Source organism: Amblyomma americanum, chromosome 1 (assembly GCF_052857255.1).
Source record: "Amblyomma americanum isolate KBUSLIRL-KWMA chromosome 1, ASM5285725v1, whole genome shotgun sequence".
NCBI lineage: Eukaryota > Metazoa > Arthropoda > Arachnida > Ixodida > Ixodidae > Amblyomma > Amblyomma americanum.
The window spans coordinates 458227881-458252020 of NC_135497.1; the positions used below are offsets into that span (position 1 = coordinate 458227881).

General features: G+C 51.9%; 1 protein-coding gene across 1 annotated transcript in view; it reads left to right on the forward strand.

Annotated features, from left to right (window-relative positions):
• Positions 1-24140, forward strand: part of LOC144116022 (cubilin-like) — a 264621-nt gene that overhangs the window by 119111 nt on the left and 121370 nt on the right. Inside the window, exons 18-20 of the mRNA XM_077650682.1 lie at positions 13520-13651; positions 14851-14995; positions 21408-21532. Of these exons, the coding sequence (XP_077506808.1) occupies positions 13520-13651; positions 14851-14995; positions 21408-21532 (402 nt within the window). The remainder of the gene's footprint in view (positions 1-13519; positions 13652-14850; positions 14996-21407; positions 21533-24140) is intronic.

Sequence of the window (24140 nt, forward strand, 5' to 3'; positions counted from 1 at the left end):
CACCGGCTGGTCAAATGTAAAATGAAACGACCACAACTGTTCCCTTCTTAAGTTTCGCAACCACTGCCACTACCTCTTGATACGACGTGCACCAGTTTTCGAGAGCAAGACGTACATGCGGAAAACGTGAGTCCACATACACCGCCGCCTTTCCCGGGGGAGCAGCAGTTTGTACACGGCGGTCTATCATTGAAGGAGACATGTAGGCACTGAAGCCTGGAATCGATGGCAAGGCGATTGTTTCCTGTAGCAGCATGGCCCATACCTGGAGCTTGTGAATTTGTAGTCGGGTCTTGAGCTCTCCCACCTTCGTCGAAATTCCTCTGCAGTTCCACTGCGGCGCACCAGCACGACTGGAACTTGCCATTTCTAGTTACTAGCCCAAGCGCTGTAGAATCACGGACGTCAGGTTGGACAACTGGTTGACCATAAACCGGAGCAAAGAAGTCGCAGAGTTCTCCAGTGGTATTGCGGTAATCTGGGAAGAGGCGGCAGGAAACGACACTGGTAGGCGGCAGGAAGGCGATGTTGCTGCGCTATTGGTAGATGCGGCGGATGATTCCGCTGCCCGCCTACGTCGAGCGAGCAGTTCACGGTATTGCCGGAGCTTAGTGACCTCTGCTAAAAGACGCGCGATTTGATCGTCGATTGCGGCCATATCGTCCTGCGGGAGTTCAGGCACACTGCGCTGCTTTGATGGCTGTTTTCGCATGCGTTCTTTTCGCACAGTACCGTTAGAAGACTGCTGAGCTGAAGGATCATGCGAGGTGTGCTCAGGGAGCTCCGGCCACTCGTCATCATCCCACTGGAGAGCTGCGAACCGATTGGATGTCTGCAATGAAGTTATACTGTCTTGTATTTTCCAATGCTTAGTCATTCAACGATGAGCCTGTTGTGTTGCCTTTTGTTTTGTCGGACAGCTTAGAGATCTTATCTTGTGGTCGTCGGATTTGCAAAGGCCGCATCGATAAGCCACTTTTCCTTCCGATGTACTTTCACCGGCAGCAGTGAAGGGGCAGGATTTGCGCATATGTACAGCACGGAAGCAGTTATAGCAATATACCGCACTCGGTTTATATGGCCAAGGCCGTAAAATACAGCCATAATAGTACAGACGGGCAGGGAGTGTCAGAGGGTCTTGCAAGGTGACTGTGCAAGAGCGCCCCTTTCCCATGCGTCGGGGCTGGATGACACGGTGCGTGGGACAGTACAGCTCACGCTGGAGGGCAGTTTGATCCTCAGTGATATCGACGTTGTAGACGACGCAGCGCTGCAAGTCGGAGCCTTCAACTAAATACACTTGTACTGGCACTGAGATTTCGCTTGTCAGTGAAATACTGGTGAGCGTTTGCAGCCGTTCTACGGCAGTCAGGGTCGGAAGCCAAACTGCAATGGTGTTGGATTTTGTCCTGGCTGTGAAGCCCCGAAAACTTTTGGTTCCGAGGAACGCGTCCAAGTTAGCTTGTAAAATCTTGTTGGGTATATCCGTGAGGCTTTTGTTGGCCAGTGATTTAATAGTCACTTTGTAAGAAGACGATCAGGGTGTAGGCTCCACCGAGTTCTAGAACGTAAGACAAGTGCGCTTACCTTGGGAGCCATCACTTGCCGAAGGTGGAATCGGTTGGCTGTCGTTTGAGGGACGCTTGTGAGTTGCGCGAGAGCACTTTTGCATGGGTAGAGGTGCCGATAAGTCCATTGGAATGCCCTGTTCATCATGCCGTGCGGTTTGAGGCCCATCTGGTGGTGCAGAGTTGATGGCCATGTGCCCTGGTGGCAGATCACTCACGAGCAGTCCGGCATTTCGGGAAGGCAGGAGGGGTGCATCTGCTGATGAACCGCGAGCACAAAGCTGGACCTGGCGCCGCGGATCTGGTGTCGACTGCGTGGCAGGTGATGCCACGAGAGACGCCGGCATAGCTACCTCCGCCAGCGTGGCAGCGGAGGCACTAAGCCTAGCGTCAGTGCCCAGCTCAGCTGCACTCATGCATGGTTCCCAGGAGGCCTCAGACGGTGGGAGGACGTCCGGAGCTTTTTCAGGCTTCTCTGGTATATATCTTCGCCTAAGAAAAAAAAGACGATGATGATGCTATACTACCGAATCCTAATTATAATGGCCTGCCGAAATTAAAGTGCATATGCAGGGTACGCTTAGCGGATGATTAAAATTTGCTAGAATGTGCAGTGACAAACGTTCAGAAAAAACGTATAAATTTTTGCTGTTTTTGTCCTATCGAACACAACAATTATTACAAAAGCCTGCCGTGCCCGAAATGTCCATCTATAAACGAGCAGACATCAAATTCAGAGGACAAGCCTAGAAGCGACCTCATAGAGAGAGCAGCGCCATTAGTGCGCCGAATACTGCAACAACGTCGGCGAAACAGCGCTGAAAAGGCTCGGACGGAGGGTAACAGCGCTAACTTTCAACAAGGTTTGTTGGAGAGCACGCCGTATGCGCTGGCAGCCAGAAAACCGGCAAACAAAAGACGCCTTCCATAGACACGAGAGAAGTAAGTGAAAATAAAAAAAGAGAACAAGATTAAGAACAGTATGAAAGCGCTTGAACTCTTCGTGGAAGGGGTTCTCACGCAATGGTGGAAGGAAGGAAGGAAGGCCTCAGACGTTGCTGGCACATACCCACTACGGGGGAGTGGCCAAGACACAGGCGGTTCTTGCGGTTTGGAAATTTCGTCTTCTTCAGTCAGCTCGCTCAGCAACCTTTCTTTGAGTGCTTTAAGGAATGTGCAGCGAGTAAATGCTGACGCACTCTTTTTCGAATTCTCGAAAATGACGGCCCAAGTGGACTCTCACAACTCTGTGTATCATAATGGTGTTCGTTTAACACCTCTCATGTGCACACCTGCCAGTTTAGCCAATCTATACACCACCACAAATCAAGGGAATCAAGTACCCTATATCTTCCACCCTCCAACATAGTGATACCTTTTGTTCTTCGTGCCGCCTTTGTTTTCGACACGGTCTAGGTAGAACGTTGGCAAACGTTCTGAAGATTGTCAGGCGCGGAGAAAGTAAGTAATGCCACTTATACCCCTGTCACACGGGCACTTGTAAGGCCTTAGAAATTAAGGTCCTTTGCCCCAAAGGCGCGTGACGCGCATCTACACGGCAAAGCGTCGAGACCTTTGCGATAAAGTTCCGTAGCAATAAAGGCGGCCGTCAGCGGCCTTAAAGTTGCTTAAAGGAGCAACCCAGACGGCAGCGGCAGCTAGCGAGCTCAAAGAATAAAAAAATTGACGCAATTTTTAGTTTTGAAACCGTAAAAAATATCTAATTTATCTTATTAAATGGTTAATTTTGCGTTACAGTGAACTTAACCGTAGAGGAGGCTATGACTAAAGACATCCACACTGCTAAGAAAGGACTTGAACGCTTTTCAGCAGCCGCATCGACACACACGTGCTTGCGCATCTCGCTTTGCTGTTTTTTCTTCGTTTGCTCTTTGTTGAGCGCGTGTTTTGAGTTTGCTTGTGTGCACAAAGACACAAGCAACAAAGCACGCTTCTCGAACACAACGAGGAGCCGAACGGAAAAGTGCGCCTACCGTGGTCGGACCGAGAACGATGAAAAAAAAAAAGAAACTTTGTTTCAAAATATCCGTTTCTCACCGTCAGAACGCTCGTTTATTATCGTGACTGCTACTTTTTCTAACATAAACGAATGCACTCTTAGCTGAAGTGCTACCGTCTGCTTTAATTTCATAATGTTACTAGCGCCGCTTCACACACAGCGGTGACTTTTGGCATTCACGGAGGCCGCGTTCTAGCTCCTTTGGATTTGCCGTGTAGCAGCGTCGCTGCTCCTTTTCGGTTTTCTTCCTTTAGTGCAATAAGACAACTTTACGGCAAAGGCCGAGAAGAAGTCCCGTGTGACAGGGGTATTAGAACGACTTGGTTGTAGGCCAGTTGGTAGGACATCGTGAGGTACAAAACCTCCCTGTGTTGTCGCCTGCCTCAGTCCCGTCCTATTTTGCTGCTTTGCTCCTCACGAAGTAATGCCAACTCGGCTGCCAATTTTAATTGCATAAATTTTGTATGTACGGTACAGAGAAACTCTTTCTATTTGCACTCACAGTTACAACATAGTGATGACTACTGTCGGGGTCAAATTTTTTTATCATTGAGGCGTTTAGCAACAAACACAAAAAAATTAACAGAACATGCTGCACTAAACAGGCGTCCCACCTGCTGGTCAAAACTGGATGTCATGATATACATTCATGATTTTTTCGCCGCATTTGTTAAACAAATGATAGGAGTTGCTCTTTTGAAGCGTTGAGTGCGCCGGCGAAAGCAATAAAAACGTCTGATTCCCAGCTGGTTCATACGGCTCATGTAAAAATGAATTTCTGAGATCCAAAAAACGTTATCACGTGCTTTGGACAATCTTATTAGTAATCAAAAGTTGCTTGAGTTTCTCGCTGCACTGCTGAAAAAGTTCAGACGTTGCTTCATTAGGATAAGGGACCGAGCCATCACAGACTAAATAATCATCAACACAACTAAACACTTTACAAACAAAAGATCTCGCTAGCGCGCCATCTGAAATTCGATTTCATTTAGTGAAAAATAAACTACTTAAGGCCCAGCACGAATAGCAGTTCCTTGCAGGCAAAAGTTGCTGTCCGACCTTGCAAAAGTTGCTGTCCGACCTTGCAAACTGAAGATACAAAGAAAGCAACGCGATAATATCCTTAAGACAAATCGCAGATGCATTTGGGAACGCAACAACTCCGTACAGATAAATAGATTCCACGGGACATAATTGCAGCTGTGGGGTCACTCTGCGTCCAGCCGGCCGGGAAGTCGAGCTTCCGTGCAAGCTACACGCAGGCGTTATTCGAGTACGCAACACGTTTCCCCAACCCGTGGCGCAGAGTCGCAGCCACGGCAGGTTCGGACGAAATAGGCAACGGCAGGGCACGCTAGGAAATAGTTTATTATCCTAACGCGAGGTAAAGCACACTGCGGAAGAATGTTCTATCCGTAAAATAGATATTGAGCAGCTCACCAGGTCGTTGACGTCGTCTGCGTTGGTGTTCGGGGGCCGGCGGGCAGCGGAAGGGGTCCGTGGGGCCGTTAGGTAAGGTCCGGCAGCGAGAGTCCCTTCCCGACGCGCGATCCCCCTTTTATCCCTTCGGGCATTGCCTACCTGGCAGCAAATCGTTACCGTCAAGCTTAGGCGTGCAACCCTCTCCGCAGATGGCAGCGCACTGCCGTGACGTCACGTCAGTGCTGGGGCGGAAATGAGCAGAGTCGCGGGGGTGCCTTCTCTCCACATTCCTGGTGGCCAGCGCGCCCGTGTAAGTCACGGTCGCCGCTGGCGCGGGGGACGAGGAGGGGATACCAGTGTATCCCACATCCTCCCCTCCTTAAGAACCCTCCCGAACACAGAAACAGGCACAAAAAGCTTTACTAAATTTCAGTGGACCATAGGTCCAGGTCCATCTCTAGCCCCCCCGCTGGCGTGGCCCCTGCTTCCATGTCGGGCGCCGGCAGTTCCACAGCCGCCAGCGCAGGGGCCGGCCGCTTGGGGTCCGGGTCCCGGGCCTCGTCACTCGGGGCAGGAGGCGCCGCTGCCGAAGACGGAGGAGCCACCGCGGCCGAGGACTGCGAGCCAAGGCCCGCGGCTCCGGCGGGCCGCCGGCGTGGCGGGCGGCTACCTGCCGAAGCCACTCAGCGAACTCGGCCTCACGGCCCGCTCGCGCCAGCATCTGACGGGCCGCGGCGCTGGGAGTGGCCGCCGCTGGATGTAGATCGTCCCGGGTCGTGGCCCCGCGCGTCCTCTGGTCGTGCAGGTCCCCCGCCTTGTGGGCTTTCTCGTGCAGCATCACGGCCCCACACGGGCACAGCAGGGTTCCTTGGGGCAGGGGTAGGGACACGCCCTCGGCCCGCTGGTCCGCGTCGGCGACGGTGCGGCTGCGGAATACGTTAAACAGCCTGGCCGGGGCGTGAGCCTCTTCGCCCTCTCCTGCCGCTTCCACGGCCGCCACGAGACGTAGCCCACCGGCGCGTCCGTTCCGGCTTGGTACGTCCACGTGGCCACGTCCCGGGGCGGCTGGCGCGGGGCCTGCGCTGCTGGCGGCTCCGGGCCTCGGGCTGGCGGGGTGGACATCAGGCGCTGGCAGAGTGGCGAGCGAGCCGGCGAGTGACCCAAGGTGGCGGGGGAAGCCTGGCGGCGGTGCGGCGACTGCCCGAAGAGGGGGCCCAAGTACCTCGGGCCAGCACGCCCGGGGCTGTTCGACCCTCACGAGAGTCATGAGGGTTAGCGCAAGTCAGTCTTGCGTGCAACTGATCGGCATGAGCGGCCCGTACGTTCATGCATCTAACGAGACTGCCTGCCGGCTCGCGCCCTCGCTCTAGGCTGCGCAGGCAGATTCTGTTTCTGCTTAGGGCGCAAGTTATAGCGGGACGCGGGGTTCGCCGGCTGATCGCGGCGCTCGTTATCCGACTGCGGCGCGGGTCGGGCTGTGTCCTCTACCCACTCATGTCGCTGCACGTAGCGTTTCAGGTCGCTTACGTGCACCGGTCCGCCTGTCGGTTTCGACCGCAAGTCCTCGAGCCTGTAAACGAGCGAGGAAAGTTTCTCTCGCACGCGGAACGGCCCGATCCATTTCGGCGCCAACGAGGCCGCAAACTGTTTGCTAGCGTCGCTGAGAACGTGCTGGCGTCGAAGCACCAGATCGCCCACTTCGTAGTGAACATCCCGGTGCGAGCGGTCGTACTGTGCTTTCTGCTGCGCCCTAGCGGTGCTCAGGTTGCGGCGAGCCTTGCGTAAGGCCTCCGTCATCTTAGCGCGCAGCTGCGTCGCGTACTCAGCTCGTGCTGACGAAGCGACTGGCGTCTTCCTTCTGTCCGATAGAATCCGGTCCATCGGATTTAGCAGCTCTCTACCCAGATTGAGAGAACACGGCGCATACCCAGTCGAGCGGTTAACGGTCGAACGCAAAGCAAACGCGATCTCCGGCAGATAGGAGTCCTAATCTTTGTGCTTCTCTGAGTACGCGACAAGCAAGTGCTTAACGTTGCGATTGACTCGTTCCGTGGGGTTCGACTGAGCATGATAGGTGGTCGTTTCCTTGTGCTTAATGCCGAGTGCAGCGCACGAATCAACGAACACCTTCGCAGTGAAGTAGGACGCGTTGTCCGTTATCAGCTGCTCTGGGAAACCGAACCTGGTGAATACGTCCATCAGTTTCTCCATGATCACTCGTGCCGTCAGCTTCCTAAGGGGGAAAAGTTCAACCCACTTGCTGAAGTGATCCGTGACCACCAGCAAGAACTTGTTCCTACTCAGTGTCATAGGATACGGTCCCATGATGTCACACGCCGCGATTTGCCAGGGAGTCTGGCTGTGAATCGGGTGCATGAGGCCGGGTGGTCGTCCGCCTCGGGGCTTCACACTTTGGCACGCATGGCACGAGCGGGCGTAGCGTATTACGTCCCTTTTCATGCCAAGCCAGGTAGCAAAGCGACGCAACTTAGTGTAAGTCTTGGGGCCGCTTGCATGCCCAACGATGCACAAGTCGTGAAAGTAGCGTAACAGTGCTGCTCTCAATACTCGCGGTATCACCACCTTGAACGCCTCGTTTGTGTCGTTCTCGGAGGGGATATACCTCAGCAGGACGCCGCCGGAATCCAGCAGATACGAATCCATCACGCTCACAGCACTACCAGCTGTTTCCGAGCGCTCCGCACCGACAGCAAAACCAGCTGTCTCCTTGTGCGCGGCGGCCCTGCCGCCCGGCTCCCGGAGCCCGTCGAACACCTTTCGACAAAACGGATCCTTCTGCTGAGCTTCGAGCAGCTCATTTCTGCTGAACACGATCCCCACGGAACTAGCGTAGTCCACGTGGTTCACGCTCTCGCCCTGGATCAAGGGTGGTCCGCGTTCCTTACATGGGCTACGGCTCGGGTCAGTCCCTCGCTCTCTCCGGCTGTCGGGCGGTCGGTCGCGTGACCTTCCTCGCACTGGACAGGCGCTCGCGAGAGTGCGTCAGCCACAGCGTTGTTTTTCCCTTTGCGGTAGCGCACGGTGAAGTCGTAACGCTGCAGCAAAAGGGACCAACGCGCTAGGCGGCCGCTCGGCTCGCTGAGTCGTCTCAGCCAGGTGAGCGCCATGTGATCCGTCTCGATCACAAATGCCACCCCATCGACGTAGTAGTCGAACTTACGCAGAGAAAAAACTATCGCGAGGCATTCCTTCTCTGTCACCGAGTAGTTTCTCTCTGCCGGCGTCAACAAACGGCTCGCGAAAGCTACCGGACGGAGAACGCCTTCATGCTCCTGAAGCAACACTGCTCCTAAGCCCAGGTCGCTTGCGTCGGTTTGAATCACAAACTCCCTGTTTAGGTCGGGTAGCTGCAACTCAGCCGTGTCAGCGATCACTTTGGTGAGGTTGCGCAGTGCATCCTCTTGCTCGTGACCCCAACTCCAGCGCTCGCCTTTCTTCAAAAGCTTTGTCAAAGGCGCCTGCAGCGCTGCGCAATCTGGGATGAACTGGCGATGAAAGTTCGCCATTCCCAGGAAGCTCCTGAGACCGGCTATATCTGTGGGCGACGGAAACTTAAGCAAAGCCTCAAGCTTATCGTCGCACGGCAGAATGCGGCCTCTGTCGATCGTGAACCCCAACCGTGTTATTCGGGTCGCGGCGATCTGTGCCTTCTTCGGGTTCAAAGTGATTCCCGCGGACCTCAGCCTCTCTAGGACGTCCCTCAAGTGGCGCAGGTGTTCCTCGAACGTTTTCGAGTACACCACGATGTCGTCTAGGTACGCGAGCGCATGTTGCCACTTCGCATCTCCCAGAACATGGTCCATTAGGCGCTGATAAGTAGCGGATGCTCCTACCAAACCAAAAGACATTCTCTTGAACTGGAAAAGGCCTCTGTGACAAGTGAAAGCAGTTTTCTCCTTGTCCCGCTCATTCATTTCAACCTGAAAGTATCCGCGGCTAGCATCGAGCGTTGTGAAGTACTTCGCCCCACCTAGGTTGGACACTAGGGAAGAAATGGTTAGTAGAGGGTAGGCGTCTTTCCTCGTAACCTCATTCAGCTTGCGGTAGTCCACGCAAAGTCGATATGTATCGTCTTTCTTTGGAACCAAGACTACCGGGAAGCCCCAAGGGCTGTTAGACCTATCAACAACGCCAGTGTCGATAAGTTCGTCTAAGGCGCTGTCCAGTGCTTTTCTCTTGGCCAAGCTAATTGGTCTAGGATTGCACTTCCAAGGCAGTGCGTCACCCGTGTCTATTCGGTGCCTGACTAGGGTAGTGAGGCCCGGGCGGTCAGTGAATGTCGCGTTGTACTCGTAGAGGAGCGATGACAAACGTGCCTTCTCCCTCTCCGTCAGGCTGTTCAATTCCGACAACAAGGGGTGCGCTGACCTTCCCTGCGCGGCAGAGCAGCTTTCTACCGCTGCAACCTTCTCTCTGCCCTCTCTCTCAGCGGCGACGGTCCGCTCGCCTCCTGGATCTCGGGCTGGCGGGGTGGATTTGTCGCGGTCTGCCCCCGCTCGCGCCGCGTTCGGAGTCTGAATGGTCTGCGACGCCGCGGGCGCTTTCGCGAAAGGCTTCAAGGCGCCTGACGTGCGCTCCCTGTAGCCTCCGCTGCTGATCTCTATCACAATACCTGTCTTGGCTAGGAAGTCTCGTCCAAGAATTACAGGAACGGATAAACAGGGAAGATGAACGAGGCGTTGTCGCCGCACGCGTCTTTCCCAGCGAACCACTATCCTAGCTGCACCGCTTGATTGCGCGGTGCCGCTCGCGAGGCGAAAAGTGGTATCGCACTCTCTCAGCCGGATTTTGTTCTCGCGTAGATGGTTTAACACCTCGTCACCGAACAAAGAAGCGCTTGCTCCTGTATCTAGTAACGCGGTGAATTTCTTTCGAGCTATCGTTAGCTCAATGAACGGCGCTGACAGGTCAACAGAATTTCCTACGCGACATGCCACAGGCGCTACCAAACCAGGGTTTTCTGTGTACGCCGCGTGGGATTGAAGGTCCATCACCGGCGGCTTTGGCCGTTTCCCGACCGTGTTTGGTCACGGGCGGGAGGGCGGCCACACTCGCGGGCGAAGTGCCCTGGCTGGTCGCACCGGTAGCAACGGTTACCCGGGCCCCGACGGGCTAGGCGCTGGTCGCCCCGTTCCGATCGGTCATCTCGAACTCGCGGCGCGGATGGTGGGGGCCGCGTGTCGGCCTCGTGATCTCGCCTGGGTTCGTTCCGCTCTGCGGCAGCGTGTGCTGTTCGCGACGCGTAGCTGAACGGGTCCAAAGCGCGGTCGGACAACTCCCAACCCCTTGGGACACGCTGGTCAGCAAATCGTGCTGACGCTTCAGCTCTGGAGGGGCTGCGGGCTGAGCTGCCATTCCACGCGCAGCGCGGCTCAAGGGACAGCGATGCGGGTGGGGGCGGCCGATACGCTCGCGCAGAGAGGATGTCTCCCTGAATGCGCTTCGCCACAGCTGCCAGCTCATACAAATCTCTGAACCTGACTCCTCTCAGGTAAGCCGTGAAAGTCGGGTGCGCTTGTCTCGTGACACGCTCAACTTTCTCCGTGTTCGTGGCGCGAGGGTCAGCGAGGCGATAAAGTTCGTCCATCGCTCGGACGTACTGAACAGACTCGTCGGGATGCTGGGTTCGGAGCTCCAGCTCTCTCCTCAAACGCCACTCATAGTTTGCGGGTAGGAATTCGTCGCGGAAGCTTGCGCAAAACTGCTCCATTGTCCTCGCTCGGTTGCCGGCTAGTCGGTACCAGCGGGCCGCTTGCTCCGTCAAAGAAACAGGCACAACACGCGCGAGCATTTCGGCGTCTGCGATTCCTGTCACTTGCTGATAATGCAGGAGACGGTCGAGGTACTCATTTGCTCCCGTAGTGTCGTGGTACCCGTGTAGGTAGGCAAGTCTATCCTAACACGTGGTGACTAGGCCGGGGCTTGCAAATTGGTTTGCAAAATGCCCGCTAGACTCTGCATAACCTGCATTGCGTTCTGCAAGAGCACCTCGGATGACTGCGGACTAACGCCCCCGGAGTTGGGCGCAGCCGTTGATGGCGTCGAATGATGAGGCCTAGGTGCCTCATTGTTCTCGCCGCGGAGCGGCGAGGCGCCCGATGTGGAGCCCCTCATGCCAGGCCTAAGTCCTACCAACGCGTCAGGGGATGTTTCTCGGCTATTCCGCGTGGAACGCCCAATATTCACAAATTCAAACCCTTCCAACGGCGCGTCAAGTAGGGAGCCCTGGTTATGTTCCGCTGGCTCTGACAGCATAAACAAAGACTGCAAGTCACTCCTGACGGCTGCCATCCTTTGTTAGGGCGACGGTAGTCGTTCGCTACAACAAAGGTCACTGCTCGATTGCCTAGTTCGCCCCACGTTCGGGCGACAAGATATGGGGTCACTCTGCGTCCAGCCGGCCGGGAAGGCGAGCTTCCGTGCCAGCTACACGCAGGCGTTATTCGAGTACGCAACATGTTTCCCCAACCCGTGGCGCAGAGTCGCAGCCACGGCAGGTTCGGACGAAATAGGCAACGGCAGGGCACGCTAGGAAATAGTTTATTATCCTAACGCGAGGTAAAGCACACTGCGGAAGAATGTTCTATCCGTAAAATAGATGTTGAGCAGCTCACCAGGTCGTTGACGTCGTCTGCGTTGGTGTTCGGGGGCCGGCGGGCAGCGGAAGGGGTCCGTGGGGCCGTTAGGTAAGGTCCGGCAGCGAGAGTCCCTTCCCGCCGCGCGATCCCCCCTTTTATCCCTTCAGGCCACGGTGCAAGCTTACACCGTGCTTCAGGCATTGCCTCCCTGTCAGCAAATCGTTACCGTCAAGCTTAGGCGTGCTACCCTCTCCGCAGATGGCAGCGCGCTGCCGTGACGTGTTGCTGGGGCGGAAATGAGCAGAGTCGCGGGGGTGCCTTCTCTCCACATTCCTGGTGGCCAGCGCGCCCGTGTAATGCCTGTTTCACATGCAAGCGAACCGCTCGCGAACTCCGCCGCGGCGGCGAGTACACCCTCTCTCAAGCGGCGCAGAAAGCCCCAGCGGCTGGAGAGGCGAGGATCGGGCAAGTTGGAAATTTTCGCGGCGGCGACGCGGCAGCACCGCATCTCAACCAATGACGGCCCGGCGTTGCCACGCGAGTTTGTACGCCGCACGTACGAACTTTTGTTTAAAAATAAATTGTATAAAGTGCTGTTTAATGCTTAAAACGCAAGAATTATATTTATTTAAAGAAACTGTGAAAAGAATTGGCAAAATAATGCTTTTATATCACGCTTTTTTGTGTTTGCAGGCCAACAAAACTGGTTGCAGGCCACCAAAACCGGTTGCAGGCGAATATCTTTTGCCAGCAACGTTGGTTTTCGCAGCGGTGGGAAACGCGCAGCGGCGATGCATGTGAAACGAAAGCTCGCGAACCGCTTCGCAGCGCCGCGCCGCTGTTCGCTCTGTTCGCCAATTCGCTTGCATGTGAACCGCCCTTAAGTCACGGTCGCCGCTGGCGCGGGGGACGAGGAGGGGATACCAGTGTATCCCACACAGCTTAACTTTAGGAACAGAGTAATAAATGTCCTTTACATCTAGACAGTATAGCCATGGAGCAAGTGTGCCAGAACGATCGTTTAAGAACCATGCTACTTGTTCTGGAGAACTAACACAATATGGATCTTCAACTTACAACATACTCTGTTTCTGTTGTGAAATGATGGAGACCGGGGCTTATGGGGCTGTGAATTTTGTTTTTGACTGCCATGACCCGGCATATATGTCAAGGGCTAAGTCGGGTGCTATAAAACTGTATTATGGTGGAAGTCGCAGAGTTTGTCACGTGAAATCGACAGTGAACCTAGAAAGATTCTGCAGATATCTTCTTTATACCGCTAAAAGGCATCACGATGAGTACCTCATCAGGGTTAGGATTTGAAACATGAACTTGGTACAAACAGATTATCGTCTTGCTGCAGGAGAAACTGAGTGTCGTAAAATATAGCGACCCATTTCATGTTTAGCCTTCAGAGCAGTGCTAAAACGATCATTCTAGCACTTGTTTCGTGGCCGGATGCGTGAACGTAACTGATCTTTATTGCTCATTCCTCAAGTTGTGCTACTATTATATGCCGAGGAACCACTCACCTGCGCGGGGCTCTCTTAAATTTCTGTCTAGGATTTTATCGCGTTACTCCTTTTGCAACTTCAGTGCAAAATTTCTAGGTAGGACGGTAACCTTAATCTGCAAAGAGCCGGTATTTGAGTTAGGCCTGGTCTCGCGGTGGTTTTAAGTGATTTGTTTTAGTTGGGTGAAATAGAATTTTAGACAGCGCACTAGGGAAAGCGATGACTATCAGTTGGGCGGCGTCCAATGCGCTTCTGTTACACACAAGTGCATGCCTCGATTGTACGTATCAGTGTGCGCTGCAAGCATCATGCATGATTGCTACAATGAACAACTGCGTGGTGTAAACCTGCCGAGAACACAGCGGCATCTGCTCAATGGTGCTCTTGTGCTCGCAGGGCTGGTGCAGTTCAGCAGCTCACAGATGGTGTTTCGCTTTCGCTCCGACCAGGCTGGAAGCCGCCCTGGCTTCCACATCAAGGCACGCCAGGTCGAGTGCGGCTCCAGACTGCCGCCTGTCACGGGAATTGGTCAGTATACTGCGGCTTGCAAACATCAACACGTGCTGCCAGACGCCTTGCCGTTTACTGCGACAAGCTAGCCGACACAAGTGGCAATGAAAAGAACAGAGAACGTGCCGCCGCGTTTCTCCTGGACGGTTTTTAGTAATGTAGGCTGAGATTTATTATTCATTCCTTACCCATGATCACATGTAGTGCCCATTTCTCTCTCTTTTTTTTTCAATGCTCGTGCGCCCAGAAAACCCTTTGTGTTTTCTTGTGTTCCCCAGCTCTGCGGGTTTGGAGCGGCAACAAGGCAGATCACAATTTTTGCCTCAAAATAGCAAGCTGCAAGGAAATATCAGACGCACATGCGTGATAGGGGCAGCGTCTCCTCAACAACGCGACATCTTAAGGCGAGGTCTATTGCAGCCTACACAGCTCTAGTTGGGGCAAATCTTTCAAAGCAGAATGCATGTAACGACTGCTCTGCGAGGTTTAATGTCCGCAGTTTTCGGGTCTGAATTTTTTGAAAGTGTCGGCACTTTAAAACTTTATAATAAGTAGAGTATAAATTCACCTCGGGGTCGTTAATACTCTTTCCGTAAAATTCTATCTCATCACTAATGCTTTGACTGGTTGCTTCAGACGAGTTAGTAATGATAGCGACAAAAAGTGTTCACTGTAAGAAACCCCAAAATAAATACAACAAATAGAATAAATACATCTTGGGGGTGAATTAAATTTTAACAGTATCAAAATATGTTGTAGTTGACGAAGCTGTGATAGCGGCAATGCACATCCCGATCCCCCTTACAGTGACTCGCCCGTCATCACCGTCATTATTATAATCGCAGGCGGCGGGCTGAAACTTCCCCTGTTATCGCCTTTAACATTGCCACAGCCGCTGCGTCACGGGCGCTTGTTTTCCCTTCCTTCCTTCATGTCCTGTTTGTCTCTGCGTCTTTCCTGACTCGTTTGTTCACGGCGCGAACGATTAAAGGACGCTATGTGCACCATGCATAGGTGCATCATCTCAAAATTTTTGTATGCTTTTGTCTGAACGAAATGTGTTCTGCTTCAGATAGATCCAGCGCAAGCGAACGGGATAGGCATTTATTTTTTCTTTTTTTGCTGGCACCAGCCTTCGCCCGAATGTGATATTGATAAGAACGCGTGCGATGCTTCTGCCTGGAGTGTGAATCCCTTAACCAGTCCTGTCGATGCAGAAAAAGCACCGGCTCTGGGCGTGCCATGCATGTACGAGTTCTGCGACCAGAGTGGTGTCTTCTACAGCCAGGGATTTCCGGGGCCTTACCCGAACCAGATGTCCTGCACTTACCGAGTCATTGCCGCAGCACCCGATCGATGCAGGTAAGTGCGGACACGCACGGGTCATTCGCGGAGAGAGTGATCGCGGATGGGGGATGATCAGGTGTCTTTGTTACTTTGTTCAGAACTATAGGCACACCCATCTACACCTCCACTAAGTGCAATGCTGCCGGTGTTTTTGCCTCAAGGCGTTATTTCTCCCACCAATAACGCATTATACAGCACGACAACAATTATTACCACTATCAATTTAGGGGGAAACGCATCTCAGGCGAGCTGTGTTGTGAGGAAGCATTATTGCTGGAAAGTGGTGTTGTCAGACAGTGTCTGTTTGCGCAACCTGCCAGTTAAGTAGAATTATCAACGTGTCCGTGGCAGTTTATGGCACATGTTTATAACAGATTTTCAACACTGATACTGCCTACGATAACGCGAATGTGCCTCCTCGATGCACGCGACAGGCGATTTTGCGGCATGGGACAAGAAGCTGTGGTTCTGCCAGGTGATGCCATCTATACTAGGGAATAAAGACACGAGTTCTGGTTGTGCACCTAGAGGAACGCTTGCGTGCGTCGGCTGTACGCGCGTGCTTTCACTCACTGAGGCGAGAGAAGTTAATCGTCAATACAAAAGTTGTGCAATCAGGGAATTGTGTATGATGTCGGGAGAAAACCGCTTCCCGTGACCGTGACGGACCTCGAATAGGCCGGTGTCACAACTGGCTGGTGCTCAGCGTAGCTCATAAGTACACATTAAAAATATGCGTTAGGTTTTGAATTCAGTGGTGCGCAAAGGCCACCAACCTCGCGAGTGCGAGATTTGCCAGAACCGAGAGGCCCCGCTCAGCCGTGGCTACGCATAGTCTGTCACGCCGCTCCGGCGCGGACTCGATAAACCTCCGAACAACGGAGGGCGACTCGCCAAAAGGAAACAAACAGCCCCCTGAGCTTACGAAGCGAACGTTTATTGAATTGGGTCTCCAGAGACAGCCATCTTTAAACCATCACCCGTACCTAGACCGCGAGAAAGCTCCGCATCGCGGAAGGGTGACACAACGCGCTGCGCTAGGACGCCGAGGATATATGCTGCGACCTTTCGCCGTGGTCACAGGGCCGTAGAACGAGAGGCAGGGCAATTAACGGAAGGTATGTATGCGGTAGGCCAAAGGACACTGTGTTAATAGCTCAAGTCACCGTTGGCCACAGGGCCCTCAACAGGCAAGCTCGAAGTCCGGAAGGATCCAAAGTGCCGTCATTCAAAACCAGAGAACGTATGCACTGCCACGGGAAGTCTCTCTGTGGGCCCACCTTCAAGCATAGGTGCTCCCGGAAGAGCGGGTTCCTAAATACCGCCAAAATGTCCCCATGGAAACGGTTTACTGGGCAGCCGGAGGGACACTGCGGGCCTCAGTGAAAGAAGAATGCCGACGCTGTAGCAAAGAGCGCTCTCAGCAGTGGCCTCCGAACATTAATGTTGTTTTCAAGATTGGACGCCACCTGCCTTGTTTATGGTATCATGAGGATTACGGACATCCAGAATTGCAATTTCGACTGCCACACACTCCCCAAAGAGAGCCGACGTAGGAATTAGATGGGAAACCCGAGACTATGCTGCCCACATGGGACTAGCAGGGGCACAGCATCGTGTCCGAGCCCATGTGTAAGCCCGTGCCTGAGCTAATGTCTGATCTCCTAATCGGGCCCATGTCAGGCCGATGTGGGCAGCTCATTTTCGCTCCAGTTATCGATCCGATGTCGGGCCTACTCCGGACAGTCCACGTGAGCTGGCTAATGCGTTCCATTGCGCGATGAAATAGGGCGAATCTACATGTATATATTTTCTTCTACATCCTGCTTGGGTGGTGCAGTTACTCTTACGTATGCTGCGGTTATTTTACGCAATTTGCACGAGCGTGTTATCCAATAATATACAAGTTTTTGTAATAAAGTAAAGGGGTTAAAACATTTAAACCTTTAGCTTTGAATAGTCATGGACACAGTACAGGTTAGGTCACGAAAGAAATGTCACAGTACGACTCAGGCATGCCTGTTTATCCAGCACCGCCACGACCGATGTGGGACGAACTGTGATATTGCGTCGATGGCCCGATTTGGGCTTGCCGAAGTTTTCTATGCATGAAGCCCGTATTACGTTCAATCTTCCCTTCACGAATTCACCAGAGCTGGCAGCACGCAGATGGGCTAGGTATTGAGCCCCCCTACACCAGATGTAGGACCATCATTTTCTGCACGGGCAACCCTAGTTGTTCTAGTTGAACTTTTAGCGCGCAAACACTATTAGCCTTCTACCCTGTAAAATCCGCTAGTGGAAGTAAAGCCTCTTAGATAGTCACGAAAGAAAAGGCGCATGACTCCCTGGGTAAGTGAACACCTCAATCGCGCTTTAGGCTACGTGGCGGTATTGACAGAGAGATGCGCTCTGCATGAGTTGGTTTTGACAACGTTGTGGCAGAAACGCGGTAGTAGAGCAATCGGCCGCCAGCGTTCACTGCCGTTGGCGTGAACAACGTTGTAGACTCCGCTGATTTTGAGGAAAGGAAAGGCGCATAACTAGCTCCGGGGGTCAGTGGACACTCAATCGCGCTGTGGGGTACGTGGCGGTGGTGTCCACCTGGAAAAGATTGTGCTTTCGTTGAATATCTCTTGCTTAGCAATGCTAAACCACCAGCCTTTTTATTGAGCAAGCCTAGCAGTCCTGAAAAATCCGATGTCTGTCTCAAGCCTCTCATACGTACAGAAATAAAATAAAAATTGCCGCTAATGGGTTTCAAACCCGTGGCGGCGCGAATAGATCAGATTCGTTGGCCACTGCACGAGAGCACTATGCTAGCAGCCGCAGCCGGTCACGCCTCGTGTTGCACAGGAACACCCTCCCGCGCTGTGCATTGCACGTCGTCGTCTTTATGAACTTCCATCTGTGCGCAAAGTCACGAAGGAAAGGAAAAGCGCCTAACTGGCTCCCTTGGTCAATGAACTCCTCAGTCGTGCTTTGAGCTACGTTGCGGAGGCGAGAGATATGCGCGCTAATTGCGTTTGCGTTGACAACTTTTTCGCAGATACGTGGTACTGGAGCAATATGCCACCAGCGTTCATTGGGTTCATTTCCGTTGGCGTTCACAACGTTGTAGACTGTGCTGATTTTGTAGAAAGGAAAAGCTGGCTCCCTTGGTCAATAGACACCTCAAGCGCGCTTTTATGCACATGGTGTTGGCGTCCACCTGCAAAAACCTGTTTTCGCTAAATATTCCGTGCTTTGTAATGCGAAACCCTTACAATTTTTTTTCATGATGGAGCCCGCATCAACGTCTTGCGTGCCCTCACGAAGTCGACGGGGGCCGATGCAGGCCGGATGTGAGAAATAGAGCTCGACTAGTCCTTTCGTTATCAATATAGAACCCATGAGGGAGAATCATAAGTTCCACTCTAGAGACTGGTGTATCTGAGGGACTGCCTGCCCATGTAAGGCTCACAGGGGCCCGACATCGTGTGCTTCCTAGGATATGCACTGTCGACAATGCGCTCCTACAGACGGGAATAAGTCTACGTAAGATATTTTTTCTTACGCCAATATCTAGCAGTACACCTAAGTAAACGGTCTGCTGAACGAAACTGCAGCTGAAGGGGCGAAATTGTTTGCAGGAAACATCCGCCTGCGGCATAGCGTCCGTGAAGTGCTTTTCACGGCAAAAAACTCCAGATCGAAAATCTTAGACCAATCTCGCTAACATCGTGCCTAGGCAAGCTGTACGAGAGAATTGTTAACCGACGAATACAAACGCACCTAGAAGACGAAGGATGGTACCCCAACACCATGTTCGGATTCAGGGCCAACCTGTCAACCCAAGACGTATTACTACAGCTAAAAGAGGAGGTACTGGAAACAATGCCAAAACAAGGGGAAAACGTTGTCATGGCCGTCGATATCAAGGGGGCCTTTGACAACGTGCCCCACGCCGCTATAATGGAAGGCCTAAACGCCACCAACTGCGGGAAGAAGATTCATGACTACGTCAGAAGCTTCCTCACAAACAGAACGGCAACAGTAGGCCTAGGAGACCTACGGAGTGACACCTTCACCACGCCAAGCAAGGGCACTCCACAGGGTTCCGTAATCTCGCCAATACTCTTCAACATAGCGATGATAAATCTTGCCAAGAAACTTAGCCGAATCCAGGGGATCAATCACGCAATGTACGCGGACGACATCACCATATGGACCACCCAAGGCTCACTGGGAGAGAAGCAAGAGGCACTACAAGAGGCTGCCACCTGCATCGAAGAATATACAAGACAAAGGGGACTCAGATGTTCAACGGGGAAGTCCGAGCTCCTCAGAGTAGGCAGTCACCCTATGGATGCCCCACTCGAAGTAAAACTAGAGGGTCAGAATATCCCGGAGCAAAAGATGATTAGAATCCTCGGCATGTGGCTGCAAGGAAGCCGGAAATGCAGCCACACCCTCAGCCTGCTAAGCAAAGCAGCGGAGCAGGTGGGCCGAATGATTAGCAGAGTAGCCCACAAGCGATACGGCATGAAGGAGGAGGACACACTCAGGCTGGTCAACAGCCTAGTGGTCAGCCGGGTAACATACTCACTGCCGTACCACGTAACCATCAAGGCAGAAAAGGAGCAAGCGGAGACGATACTCCGGAAGGCGTACAAGACAGCCGTTCATCTCCCAAAAAACACCTCGAACGACAAGCCCATGCAACTTGGAGTTAGCAACACCTTTGAAGAACTGAGGGAATGCCAGCTCAAGGCACAAGTACGAAGACTTAGCAACACAACAACCGGAAGGGCGCTCCTGACGAAGTTGGGTCGGGATATCGAAAAGCCGCAAAACAGTAGGGCCGCAATACCAGACCCGCTAAGAAAGAAGATAAGCATACAACCTATCCCCCGAAACATGGACCCAAACCTCCATGTTAACAGGAGATAGGCCAGAGCAGAATTTTACGAGAGGCACATGGGGCACAGAGACAATACAGTCTATACAGACGCCTCCCTCTACCCCCAAGCACACAAAAACTACGCCGTAGCGGTAGTCGTAAACAACCGAGGAGAACACATCACGAGCCTCACAGCCGAAGTGTCCGATATAACGGAGGCAGAGGAGATAGCTGTCGCCCTGGCAGCTAGAGAAGGATATAGAACAGGGAAATCCCTTAACATTTTAACAGATTCGCAAGAAGCGTGCCGGAACTATATCCGAGGCAGAATTAGCAGTACGGCGCTCAAAATCCTCGGTGGAGCCCCGCTCCCCGAGGAACGACAAACACAAAGTTTAATCGGGATACCAAGTCACGCGGGGATCAGGGGCAATGAAGGGGCAGATATCCTAGCTCGAGGAATGACCAGCCGAGCAGGAACGTCGTTAACCCCGGAAGAGTCTCAGGTCGCTTGTGGGGACAGCTATTCGGAATTACTAAACCTATACAAGGGGCTAAGAATCCAATATCCCCCACCGCATAAAGCATTAACCAAGGAGGAGGCCACAGTATGGCGTAGACTGCAAACCGGCTCCTTTCCTAACTTATACATACTAAACAAGATGTTCCCCACACAGTATAGCGCCAACTGCCCGTGGTGCGGAGCACGACCGACATTATACCTCATCACGTGGGAGTGCGAAAGAAATCATGCATTCCACAAACACAAAACACCATGTGCGGAACACTGGGAGAGCCGGCTCACCAGCTGCTAGCTCGGGGTCCAAAGGGCCCTAGTAGCGCACGCAAGCGAGGTGGCCCGACTCAGTGGAGCCATGGAATAGGGGCCCACCCACGGCCAAGGAGAACTCAAGCTTCAAGATGAGGACTTCGTCCTCCACCGCTACCACCCCCCTAAGAGAATCAATAAAAAGTTTTTCATTCATTCATTCATTCATTTCACGGATATGAGGACAGCGCACTGGCGGCAGGTAGTGATTTTTTTCTTTTCTTTTCAGTTACATTTCACCCATTATGAAAGGCAACAGCCACCAAAACCAAGGAACATAGGGGATTCCTTTTTTTAAAGGTGCAATTTTTCATAAATGGGAGATTAATAAAATCGAAAAAAACAACCAAATGCCACCAGTGTGATCCGAACCCACCATCTCCAAATTTCGCGTCCGGTTTGTAGAGCACCAGACGTGAAATGAAGTAGTAAGTCCAGAGACTGTCTATAGACTTTAGATTGTCCAATGAAATTTTTGTGAGAAGTAGCTCGGATCAATATTTGCGTCTCGGTGCGGTTATTGATATAAAAAGGCGCTCGTTTTCAACTATATTCGGGTATTCTTTGTGGAATAGTGGGAAAGACTAGAATTGAAAGCCTTGTTGTCTTCACTAGCAACATAAACTCAGTCGCCTTTATTTTACGACTGGGTACAGAAAGGCTTTTCATGTGCTGCCGAATTTAGAATGTCCATCTCGACACTCCAATGTGCGCAGGGTAGAGCTGTCCTTCATCCAGTTCAACTTGCACTCCAACAACCCTCCCGATGGGCAGTGCGGAGCCGACTTCATGGAGATCAACGGAGTGCGCTACTGCAACCGGCAGCTGGAGGGGCAGATACGTGAGTGACCCCTTCGCTCATCTATCCGCCAAATTTGTTCTCTAGGGAAGCATTTGAGATAGATTCTTTAATTGCACCGGGTTCTGTGGCTCACCCTAGGATAAAATTGGCAGTGATTTGCTATTTACGGTCCTATCGGGGCATGATTACACTGGTTCGCTGCGGTGCGTCTAAGCCCGGCACCACAGGGAGACCGCAGGTTGGGACTTCTCGCTCCATCCGCGCGGCGTCTTTCCGTATCAGCAGGCCGGCCAATGTAACTTGAGTTGTGACCTATACACCACTGAAGTCCACGCTAAGTCGTGGCCGACGTCATTTCGCCAGATTGCGTTTTCTGAGAACTGCCGAATTGTTTCTTGAAAGTGGCACACACTCTAGTAAAGAGTCATCAATAAATTTGAGGCTTCACAGCAGGGAAAGGTCCAAACGTTATAATAATGACTGTGGTTTTTTACTGGTCATCATCATAAGCCTGACTACACCCACTGCAGGCAAAAGCCTCTCCCAGTCCCATGCCTCTCCAATTAACTAAGTATTTTGCCAGCTGCGCCCAACCTATGCCTGCAAATTTCTTAATCTCGTCCACCCACCTTACTTTTTGCCGCCCCCTGCTACGCTTGCCTGCCCTTGGAATCCACTCCTTTACCCTTAAGGACCAGCGGTTATCTTGCCTTCGCATTACATGCCCTCCACAAGCCCATTTCTTCCTCTTGATCCTCACCCACTCTGCCCTCTTCCGGGCTCTTAACGTTACACCTATCATTTTTTCTTTCCATAGCTCGCTGCGTTGCCCTTAACTTAAGCTGAACTACTTTCCATGTTTCTGCACCATAGACTAGTGCCGGTAAGATACAGCTGTTGCATACTTTTCTTTTCAGGGATATTGATAAACTGCCATTCATGATCTGAGAGAACCTGCCATATGCGCTCCACCCCATTGTTAGGCACCTCTTTATTCCTTTCTTCTTTCACTCCTTACTTTACACTTTCCTTACGGCGTGGTTCAGGTGTCCGCCGATATGTGAGACAGATACTGCGCCATTTACTTTGCGCAATAACCAATTTTCATTTTATAGTTATTTCCTTCTCATTATCCGGATCAGCGGTCACGACCTTCCATAAGTAGACGTATTTCTTTACCACTTCTAGCACGTCACTACTAACGGTGAAACGCTGTTTTCTGCGACACTGTTGAACGTTACTTTAGTGTTCCGCACGTTATTGTTTAGACCCAACATTTTTCTCTCCTGTCTAACTCGTTGATCATGCTGTGCAGTTAATCTCTTCAGTGACTTACCAAGACAATGCCATTAGCGAATCGCAAATTACTTAGGTATTCTCTATTAACTCTTATTCTCAACTGTTCCCAATCCAGGCCTCGGAACACCTCTTATAAACAGGCGTTCTTGGTTTGGTTTATGAGGGTTTAACGTCCCAATGCGACTGAGACTATGAGGGACGCTGTTGTGAAGGACTCCGTAAATATCGACCACCTGGGGTTCTTTAATGTGTACTGACATCGCACAGTACACGGGCTTCTCCATCGAAATGCGATCGCCGCGGACGGGATCGAACACGCGTCTTTCGGGTCAGCAGCCGAGCGGCATAACCGCTCAGCCACAACGGCGGACCATTCGTTAATGTTTAGCGTCATTAGCCATGTATCGTACTTGCCTGCTGTAGTGTTAAGGACAGATTTTAAAATTGAAGAATTGTTATTATTTATTTCTCCAACAATAACGCCATCATCTCAGAACAGGTAAGAGTTGAAAATTGGTTTTTGAGGAAAGGAAATACGCAGTAACTGTCCCATGTATCTCGGCGGACACCCGAACTGCACCGTAAGCGAATGGATAAAGGAGGGACTAAGAGAAGAAATGAAGAGAGAGGTGCCGTAGTGGAGGTCTCCGGAATAATCTCGACCACCTCGAGACTTTTAACCTGCACTGACATCGCACAGCACACGGGCGCCTTTTTTGTTTCACCTCCCTAGAAACGCGACCGGGAAATAATAGATTTTACAAGAAAGCGAATGTAATTAAAACAAATGAGAAACAAAAGCGCACCAAGGGCTGTATCTTGTAAGCTGGAGCTCACTTTTTTAAAGAAAGAGTTAAAACCATTAGCGACAAAAAAATTATAGAGATTTGGAAAAAAACACTAAGTCCCTTTTAGTAAATTATGATCAGTCTTTACATGATTTAATTCAAGAAGTGTTCCTTTGTAACATAATTTATCAAATGATTTCGAAAAGTCCATGAACATACATTTAGCATATGATTATCAATCTAGAATGTGGGGGAATACGTGCGTGAAGGATATAAGCTTGCGTTTCACACGAGTTTGGTTTTGCGAAATGTTTCCTCTGCCGATGTGAAAAATGAATTGGATTACATGAAAGCAACAGCACGAGCTACACGAAAGAACCAACAAATTTATTCCCACAAAAATCTGTCTCGAAAATTCCCAAAAGTTTTAGTATACTATAGCTCGGAAGAATAGAAAGAGCCGATTCTGCAGCGCTGCTAGGATAAAATGAAATGCCGATGCGTGGAAGAAGTGCTGCTTAACAGAAAAAGCGTGCTTAACGGCCATCCGCAACACAAAA